General features: G+C 56.0%; 1 protein-coding gene across 1 annotated transcript; it reads right to left on the reverse strand.

Moving 5' to 3' along the window:
• Positions 1 to 745: 745 nt before the first annotated feature.
• On the reverse strand, positions 746 to 10610 carry HS3ST2 (heparan sulfate-glucosamine 3-sulfotransferase 2; the record flags this gene model as incomplete). Its single annotated transcript, XM_042864488.1, has 2 exons — positions 746 to 1899; positions 10228 to 10610. Coding segments are annotated over 2 exons (1002 nt in total), but the record flags the coding sequence as incomplete, so codon positions are not given.
• Positions 10611 to 10618: the final 8 nt, after the last annotated feature.

The raw sequence follows: 10618 nt of genomic DNA on the forward strand, positions 1-10618 counted from the left end.
AGATCAGAGTTCTTTGCACAGGAATCAGCCCTAGGAAGGCTCAGGAAGAGCAGTCCAGCAGTGGCACACGCTGCCCAGGGAGGTGGTGGAGTCACCATCTCTGGAGGTGTTCAAGAACCGTGGAGATGTGCACTGAGGTACACAGCTGGGGGGCATGGTGGGAGGGGCTGGGGTTGGGCTTGGTGATCCCAGAGGCCTTTTCCAACCTTAATGTTTCCATGATGCTATGTATGGTTCCATGGGCACAGGGCTGCCTGCAGGCAGGGCAGGCTGCAGCTCGGGCTCTAGCTGGGATTTAGACGCTAGTGGTAAATTGCAACCTTTGACAGAAACGCCTGAGATTTACTGAGAAAATCAATAGATGATTCAAACAGTCCAACACTCAGAAAGGCAGATAACATCTCTCCAGCAAGAGCTGCTGTTGATATGCACGACCAGTGGTGCTTGTTACTGTGACTGCTAATAGCCTGCTGAGATGGAGTACTGCAGGATGGGACAGGACCGTGTGAGTGCACAACCACAGCACAGATCTGCCCCGTTGTGCCCGGCCATGTCAGTGTCATTCCTGGTGTCATGACTGGAGCAGCTGAGCCCCATGCCAAGCTCTGCAGGGCCTCCTCCCTCCCTCTTGTGCTGTCCCTGGGTCTCTGTCTGCAGCACCGGCAGCCCAGCGCCACAGCTGGGAGGAGGATGCCACGGGGCTGCCCCAAACACAGAGGAGGTTGCCCTAAGAAAAGCCCATGCGTAAGGACCGGTGATAGCCTCTTTTATTTACACAAGGGATCACATGCTGAACAAGGACACTAGTGCCACTAAAGTACCCGTAACAGCAGGAGTCTGTGCTTTATTCACAGGACAAAATATTGGTACAACACGTTTCAAAGACGTTTTGTTTCAAGCAGATACATCTCACCCTCTTGATAGCCACACTGCTCTGCAGGGACAGAAGGCAGTGGGCAGCAGAGCCCTGCCTGCCCTGGGCACATCCTCTGTTCTACGTGCCCCGGGTCCCTTTGGGGTGCTGAGGAGGGACATACCCTAGAAGTGGGGCCATCACCACAGCACTGACACACAGGACTCCACAGCTGTGCATTGGGATGGCAGCACCTGTGACACCTGTGGGCACTGTGGTCCTGTCCCTGCTCACCCCGCAGCAGCCTGGCCCCCTCCTGCCATGCTGCGACTGCAGGAAGAATGGGGCTGTGCAGGTCCTGGCCCTGTCCCCCCATTGCCCCATGGAAGACTGCAGCTCATGTCACTGCAGCTCTGCTCCCAGCTGCTCATTCCCACCTGAAGTCCTGCCCGACTGTTTCATAGAACTTGATGTTGTAAGGTCTGTAAAAGTCCCGAAGCTGCTCTATCACCTCGGGGTCTATCTGCACGTGAGTCCTCCCCTTGGATTTGCCCAGGCAGCGCGGTGAGCTGTTGCTCTCTGTTTTTTTCAGGCAAGGAAAGCCTTTTGTCTTGTTGAAGTAGAAGTGCTTGTCGGTGATGACGCGCCGGATGCCCAGGAAGTCCTGCACCTTGCCCATCTCCCCAGCTGGGTCGGTGATCAGCTTCTCCCCACTGACAAAGTGGATCTGAGAGAGGGGGAAGTACTGCAGCCAGCTCTGCAGGTGCACGGCGTACATCCCGATACGGATGGCGTTCCAGGAGGTGTCCACCAGCCCCAGGCTGCGGTTGCGGAAGGACAGCCCCTCGAAGGTGGGGATGTCAGGCTTCTTGGAGAGTGTCTGCGTGTAGTCCGAGATGGCGCGGGTGACGGGGTTGCGCACCACCACGATCAGCTTGGTGTCCCGTGACATGTTGAAGATCCGCCGTGGGGCCTCCTTGGTGACAAAGTAGCTGGGGGTCTTCTCCACCGTGATCTGGCTGTCGAGTGTGCGTGGCATCAGGCTCCTGCAAGCAGAGAATGAGGTGGTGAGGAGCAGAACCAGGCTGGCAGGGTGTCCTTTCCCAGCAGGACCGGAGGATAGGAGGGCACAGCTCCCTCCTGTAGTACTGCAGGGGCTGCCCCAGCCATGTCCAGTCCCAGCTCCTGCAGGGGCTGCACCTACCTGGGATGCTCAGCCCCAAGGGCCCAGAGCCATGAAGGACAGAGGTGAAGGCACTGCCCTGGAGAGGTGCTATGCAGTAGCTGTGGCAGCTCCATCTCCACTGGTGCTGAATTCACCAGCTTCAGGGCAATGTGTGAGTTCACCCTGCAGCCATCTGCCCTGACCTCTGCCATGGCATTAACCATGAGAAAATCTCTGTGGAGCCTCCAGTCCATTCATCACATATTGCTACACTGGTTGCCATTCCCAAAAGAAATTACAGCTGCTCCTTCTGGAACTGTTGCAATTGCCCCTGCCATCATTGCTCTATGATTCTGCTGGTCACCACTAGTGCGAGCCAAGTGCCAGCCCCAAGTGCAGCCCCACTCCATGGGATCACAGCTGTCCCCACCTACGCCTGACCCCCAGCAGCCCCACATAGCCCTAGTGCCCATCTCTGGGTGAAGGCAGAGCCGCAGGGCTGGGGCAGGCAGCCCCGCTTAGTGCTAATTAAATCATTTGCTTTGATGCGTGAACATCCAAATCAAATAAAATCTAATGGGACGGAAAGATTTATAAATTGGCCTTGTACTACCAGAGTCAACCATTAGATCCATTGCAGCAGGAGAGCAGGGTGCCTGCATTGTGCCAGGAGCTGGCACAAGCCCCCTGCGGGTCACTGCCACTGTGACAGCACTGGGCATATGGCAGCACTGCCAACAGCAGCACCACTGGGATCAAGGAGAGGGGGACCCAAAGTCTGACTGAGGGGTCTGGGACAACACCTGTTCTGATGGCATCCTTTTGGTTGTGCTGCGAGCAGAATAGCTTCTCCTCCACCTTCAGGGCTTTGGAAGGAACAAGGATACAACGGTGCTGGACACAGATGGCTGCAGCACTGCCCAGTGCTCTGAGCATGCACTGGGGAGTGCACCCCAAGGGCCTCACTGTGCTCACAGGCACTTCATGTTTCAATTATGTTTATTGCTCAAAAGCATCTGTTACTTCTTCCACTGTGCAGTGGAAGTTAGTGGCTCGCTGATTACAATTCAGTTGTGAGCTGTAAGGCACAGATGCTGCCTGGGGAGAGCTTTACCATGAGCTCTGAGATGTGCATCCAGGAAAGCTTTGCTGGCAACAAACCCTGCATGCTGCAACCAGGGACCTGCTGCAGCTGCTCGGTGTGGGGGTCGTGAGTCCCTGGGGCTCCTGCAATCGAATAGGCAATGTCATGTGGCTGCACAGGAGTGCAAGGGAACCAGGGCAGTGAGGCGCAGGAGGAGCTGGTGCAGCAGTCATCTTAATAGAATTGGCTCTATTGATGTGTGGGCTCGCCCAGCAAAGCCTCAGGACAGCAGCAGTCACAGAAAGCAAACATCAGAGCACTGCCTGCAGCCGTTCCGCTGGAGAGCACAGGCACTGCTTTATTCATGGGATAACTCTGCATGGCCATGCCTCTTCCTGGCATACTGCAGCATGCATGGAAAGATGCACCCGCCTGCTGGCTGCAAGCAGAGACCTTCTGGGGGGAACCTTCAGCCCAGCACCCACTGATGGGTCCCCAGTGCAATGTCCTCAGCCCCTGGCACTGGTTGTGAGCTGCAGACAGAAACCCAACAGCAGACCCAGCCGAGAGGGGACTCATCTGGGCACGGTGCTGCTGGCCTTGCAGCCCTCACCTGCTCTTGATCAGTTCTTTTGTTTGAAAGAGAACTAATTCGCTAGCATAAATTAATAGAAATGTTTTACATAGGTACCCGAGCACAGCCGTGGCTTAATTGGCCTTTCTGACTGCTCTGCTCCAAACCCCATAAATCCAGATTATGATTCCCATTGTTTAATGACTGTCAGGAAGTGCTAATTTAGTGCCAGGCACCACTGCTGCTATCTCCATATCACAAACAAGTTTTGGTGTAAATCAGTGCAGGACAGCTTTATAAGCGAACTGCCGTTACAATATATTGTTGGAGAATCATAAAACTGCTGTTTCATTAATGGCTCATCTTCAGGCTTGTTAGACTTTCATTACGTGAGCTAATAGGTCCACGTATTTAAAAAATGAAATTACAGGTTCTAATCAATTATGAAAAACACAAAATCTCCGCATAATAAATTACGGAAATGAGACAGGAGTTGTTTTCTTTTTAAATGGACTCCCAGTGTTCGCTGCTCCTGAACAACAGAGACTGCTGAGACAACAAAACCCAGCCCGAATAGATAAATAAATCACCAGCAAAACCGTGCGAGGGGGAGAAATGTCATCCACACATTCATCTTTGTGTTAACGGCGGGATCCCCAGAGCTGCAGGAGCTGGGAAATGCATTGCAAACTTAATTACAGTTGACTTTAAAATGATATTTTTGGACTTTTGCATTCTGAAAGTTATTTGCATACAAATAGCATGTCACATAGTTTTAAGCCCAGGGCTGGCACGTTCGGGTTTGAAGGCTTTTAGCACCTGCACGGTGCTGTGGGTGCAGTGGGCTCCTTCCTGGGTGCTCCTTAGCCAAAGATGCAGCAGGTTGCAGTGCTGTACCCCTGCCAGAGCCAGTGCCAGTGCAGTGACATCCTGGTGACATGGAAGGGCCAGGCTCACTGCAGCACTCTCAGGTGCAGGATGTGCATAGGTGAGATATGAATGCTGCTGGCTCCAGGGCTGCTGCTGGGTGCTCAGGGGTTCCCCTTGCATGGCCAAACCTGGGGACCAGGATGATGCCACCATCATAACTGCTCACAGCACCCTGGGGCTGCAGCAACCAGACTGGAACTGTCTCTCTGGCAGCGTGTGCACGATGTGCTTTGTCCTGGTGAAGAGAATCTGCGACGCAGCAGAAATGCAGGAGGTTAAAGCTGTTGCTGAGTGAGCAGCGGGGCATGGACGTGTCTGCGGACATGGCAGGGTGAGCTCCACAATGGTCTCACTGAAGCAGTGTGGGCTGTAGAGCAGCCATTCCCCTCACCTGCCCTGGTGATCAGCTGTAGGAGCAGGGACAGGTCCTGGGGCTGTGGGAGCAGTCGGAGGGTCTCCTTCCAGGAGGCACTGTCTAGTGATGCAGCTCCTTTGCCACTCCCAATGCATTCCTTCAGCTTTCTCCTTCATTTGCTTTTAATTGTGCTTGCCAAAAAGGCTGGGAGTGATCACCAGGAGTATCTCATCACCAGGGGTATTGCAGCTCTCCATGCTCTTGGCTGTGGGATGCCAACATCCACTCACCAGTGCCCTTCAGTCACCCCGGCACTTCTCAGCCCTCCCTGGCACAGTGCTCCTTGCACACACATTCTGCTTGGCTGACAGTGTGGGACAGCTGACAGCCCCTTCCCCAGGACACAGCAGGGCCCTGCACAGCTGCAGACACATGGGGAAGAAGGCAGAGCCTCCCCAGCAGAGCACAGGGCTGCACTGCCAAAGGTGCCCCACTGCCACTCTGGTTGCCCAGGGTGCAACCCAGGGATGTGCATCAAACCTGCTAGGCATCCCCAGCTCCAGCAAATCCCCTGCTCACTGCACTAATCTGGCTGGAGATACAGCATTAATTCCTCTTGAATTAGAGATTATTTTTATTGTAGTTACTAAATTCTTAAAGCCCTTTAGTACACTGCAGACAAGCATTAATGCTCTCTCCCAACCTGTGAATCAACACCTGCCTGGAAGGAGTTAACTTCTCTCCAGCACCTTTCCCAGACCTGAATTATTAATTCTCTCATAATCTGCCTTTGGGCACCCTGCAGTCCCTACAACACTCCCACATTAAAGAAACATACGCTCCCTTGCTGGCTACGTTGCTTTGATGTTGAACATGCGTGAAACACTCTCCCAGGGATAAATTTGTACAAAAATTCATCAGATGATTGAGATATTGCGGATCAACATGCACGGGGGGAGCATGTGCTCAGTAATCCCGTTATGGCTCTGCCTTCAGCCCGCACAGTGCTGCACGAAGCACTGCCAGCTCCAGGCAAATATTTGCAGCCGCCACTCGCTGTGTGCAGAGGATTTGGCGGGTGCAGCCAGAGCTCTCCTCGGAGGCCACAGACTGATGTGTGCACAATCCTGGACTTCAGCCACTCGTCGGCACGAAACCAAACTGTTTAATTTGGCCAAAAAAAATCCCCCGTGCTGGCTCTGGTGGGAGGGCTGAGTGTGTTCCTGCGTGCAGGCTCTGCACCTGTAGCTGTGATATGCTACTTGGACACAGAGCGAGGTGACCATGGCTGGGAGGATGCAAGTGCTGTGCTGTGCCCTGTCACACCATACCGTGCTGTGCCATGCCAAGCCATGCAGTGCTGTGCCACCCCACGCTGTGCCATACTAGGCATGGCGGGACTGCAAACAGTGTCAGTAGATGAAAGCTCTAGCACAGCTCCACGAAGATTTTAGCAAAACTGGGTCAAGCATGTGAGAAACTGAGGTGTGAGGAAGATAAAAGAAGCTCTCACCAGCAGAGTGACATTGCAGCAGACTTTCAGGACACAGCCTACAGCAGCTGACACCAGAACAGCTGCTGCTCATGCAGGGACATGGCGCTGGGAGCAGCCACAGCCCCGGCCCCAGGTGGGGAATGCGGATGGCAGCACTGTGGGATCTCTGGCAGTAGGGCTTTGTCGCTGCTCAGTCCCGCAGGGTGGGCTCAGCACCATCCCCTAAAGCTGTATGGTTCAGGGAATCTGTCCCCACTGGGAAAGTGCTGTGCTGAGAGGAGACCCAGAAAAAGCCCAGCCCAGCCCCAGGCAGCGCGGGGTGTTAATGACAGAGCAGCTCCCTTTAATAAATGTTTATGTTCAAAGAACTTACACCAGTGCTCACAGACAGATAATGAGGGACATTTCAATGCATAAAAGCAGTGTGAACACAGTAATTAACTTTGTTGCTGATTCATTTTTAATCATTCAAACGCTCCAGAGATTTGCGGTGTCCTTTAAGTCAACACAATCTTTTCCAAAAGGCACACTGCTGCTGACCGTCACGCACAGAGGCACCGTGCAGCTCCCCTCTTCCTGAACGTCCCTGCCCCAAATCCCAGAGCTGAGCTGAGAGCTGTTGGGCTGGGGAAGCTGCAGCTCATGCGGATCCCTCATACAGCCACACACAGCTCCCGGGGGCTGGGGGCATTGCAGCACAGCAGCTCCCATGGGCACTGCAGGCTATGTGCAGCCCCTGATAGGTGCCAACAGCATCCTTCGCATCTCAGACTTGGAGCCCACAGCCGTGCCGGGATCCGAGCATAATCTCACGCCAAGAAATGAAGGTTAGAACAAATTGCAGGGCTTACAAACAAGGTCATGGAAGACAGAACGGGAACACACATCATTAACACTGAAGACTCAATGCTCTGCAAGGAGGTACCTTCCCGTGCCTTCCCAGCACCCTGGAGGGGAAGTTCCCATGCACTGTGGTCACTATTGGGGTCAGTGCCTTGCCAGCAGTCCCATGCTTTGGTCTGGGGCGCTGCAGCCCCTGCGAGGCCATGCACCCATCCTCTGAGCCACGGCCCTGTCTGAAGTCAAGGAAACTTCAAAGCATCCTTGAAGCTTGCTGCCTTCCTCTCTTCTTGCTAATTAACTTTAGCAAAATGCACTGTCAGTCAAGCCCACAAAACAGTATGTGTCGTTGGGCGAAACCTAATGGGCTCCCATTTGTGTGAGAGCCAACGTGGCCATTAGCAGAGAGCAATTAGTGAGGCGGAGTGCAGGAGCCAGGGTTTGCAGCTCCCTCCTGCAGGTGCAGAGGAACGTGAGCATTTCCCTCTCACCTGGGGTTCTGCTCCCTCCCCAGGGAAGGTGCATGGCCCATAGCTGGGCAGTGCCTGGGAGTCCCAGCTGCCACAAACCACTACAAAGACAAGTGCTGGAGCATCCCATGGGGTCACACAGGAATCCTGGAAAGCTGCACCCCAAGCTGCCGTTCAAAGTTAACTGCAAATTAAATGACTCCGCTTTCTCTGTGTTCTGGAAAATATTGAAGGTTATTGGCACACTGCTGCAGCAGGAAAAGCTCCATATTGTGCATTGAGCCCAGAATTGGTGATGAATCGATCCTCCCCAGTAGCTGGCCGGTTGGTTTCGGTTGTCTTAAAACCGATCTTGCTAAAAATACCTTTCCTGTAGTGTTTCTCTTGCTAATGAGGAGGATGAGAATGGTCGATGGGTACTGGGAACGGCAAGGGTGGGTTTGGTTGGCCGCTAAGGAGGCAGCGCCTGGGCAGCACGGGGAGCAGAGGGGTTGAGCACTGGCTGCTCACCGAGGACAGCACTCGCCCTTCCACACAGCCCACGTCTCCAGCAGTCCCAGTGTGTCCCCTCTCTCCCATGGATGACAGCTGCTGGCTGTGCTGCCATCAACCCCTCGCTGGGTGCCAGCGCTGCCTTTCCCCTGCTCCCCGCTCTCCTGGCAGGGCGACAGCAGCTCATCGCGCTGAGCATTAGACCTGCTCCACATTTAATTGCTCCACTTGCAAGGAGTAAAATCAATTCCACACTTTGTACATTAGCAGCCGCCGCGCTTAAGTTTTGGCACATTTGTAAGATTAAAAAAAAAAAAAAGTAATAAAACCCGGGAAGTGTCATTTAATTGTTTTATCTGAAGTAATTCGGAGACTCCGCTGTCCTGATGTGATCTCTCCATTGATCTAGACACAACTCCAGGCTCCGCAGCACCCAGCCATGCTCTCATCACCACCATGAGTTTCAGTCCTCCGCTGCCAGCGAGGCTCTCAGCCCTGAGCTCCCCTGCCCCATTGGAACCCAGGGGGCCTGCAAGGCCCAGGACAGTGCCACTTCACAGCCAGATGCAAGGCACACAGAGTTCCTACTGGGCTTGCGGCTCAGCATGACCCTGCTCCTCACCCACCCTGCTACACCAGGGCCCTTCGGCCAAACTGCTGCAGCTCTTGTCACTGTCTGCCTGTATTGCAGAATCATCCTTCATGGCTTTCAGACAATCTGAAGTTCCTTTAGGACAGTAAAAAAGCTTCAGAGCTCTCCACCTGCACCCATGTTAGCTCACCAGTCACCTGCCAGCAGAACCACTGCACACAGAGCAGCACACCTCTGGTTATACAGCTCTTTATGATTCTGGCTGCCCGCACCCCCTGACAGCCCTCCTGCTGCAGTGTTAGGGCTGGCACCCTGGGCAGGGATGCTGGAGGACCAGCCCAGCACCCCAGTGATGCACAGAGTGGCTTTGACCCACTCGCAGTCAGCAAGCAGCATCCTGACGCCACAGGCATGACTCATGTCTGGCCTGCACAGAGACAAACACAGGGATCCCAGAAGGGCCAAGAGGGAGCATCACATCACACTGCCTCCCAATGCCTTCAGGAGCCGATGAGCATCACCCTGCTCAGGAAAAGGGGAAGAGAGCAGAGCTGGGTGCACAGCCCCACAGCCAGCTGCATTGCTCCCCGCCCACCTGTGCCGGGCATCCTCCCCTGTTGCACGCTCACAGGCATTGGGTCTGACCAAGCCTCCTCCGCTTCCCGAGGCCGATGCCCCACGAGCACCCAGCCCTGCCTGAGAGCTGCCCAGGGCTCCCGCAGTGCTCACCGCAGCACGCTGAGCAGGATCCAGCCAGCATGCAGCCAAGACTGTGGGTCTTCTCTGAGCATCACCAAACAGTCCACAGAAGCCTTTACTTAAATTAAAATCTCACCATCTCCTCCTGGAGATGCACTCGCTGTTCTCTGCGAATTATGAGGGATCGCGGGCACACGCTCGCTTATCTGACTCGAGGCACACGGGGCGCAGGAGGACGTTCTGCCCTCTCACAGACCCTGAGATAAAAGCTGTCGGCAGAGGGGCTTTGAGGGACGCCGCGCAGCTCAGCAGTACCGGGGCGGTCGTGGTTCGGGGACCGCTTCTCAGCGGTGCGTGCATCCCCTGATGAGGCGGAGACGTTGGCACCTCCCGGGCCGCAGCGGAGGGACCGGCTGGGCACGGGCTGTGGCCGCCGCGCCGGGACCTTGCTAAGCCGCCTGCGCTCAGCCTCGCCCCGGGGATGCGCGGGAGTTGAAAGGCTCCGCAACCGCTCCGCGCAGAGCCGTGATTCCCCCCGCCCGTCGCCCGCACCGCCGGCACGGCCCAGAGAGATGCGGGGAGCCCGAGCCGGGCGGGCAGCGCGGGGTGGGAGAGGCGCGGGGCAGCGCGGAGCGACGTCGCTCCCGGGGCCGTTCCCGTTCCCGTAGCAGCGCTCACCTGTACCACTCCAGCCCGCGGTCGTAGTTGCGGTCGAAGAAGTGGGGCTCGGTGCCCAGGGCGCGCACGTCGGGGTGCACGCGGATGAACTCCAGCACGGCGCGGGTGCCGCCCTTCTTGACGCCCACCACGATGGCCTGCGGCAGCCGCTTGCTGCCCGGACGGGCCGGGCCCGGGGCGCTGCCGGCGGGCGGGGCCGGGGGCTCCCGAGGGCGACGGGCGGGCGCGGTGCTGCCCGGAGGCTCTGCGGGAGGCCGCCCGCACGCCCGCGACTTCTGCAGAAGTTTCTTGGCGGCGGCGGCGCTGCGGGCGGGCGCGCAGCGGGCGCGGGGCGCGGCGGAGCCGCCGCAACAGCAGAGGAGGCTGTAGCAGAGGTAGGAGCAGGACAGCG

The sequence above is a fragment of the Lagopus leucura genome, unplaced genomic scaffold (genome assembly GCF_019238085.1).
Source record: "Lagopus leucura isolate 7727_CA_CO unplaced genomic scaffold, USGS_WTPT01 Super-Scaffold_760, whole genome shotgun sequence".
In the NCBI taxonomy this organism is placed as follows: Eukaryota; Metazoa; Chordata; class Aves; order Galliformes; family Phasianidae; genus Lagopus; species Lagopus leucura.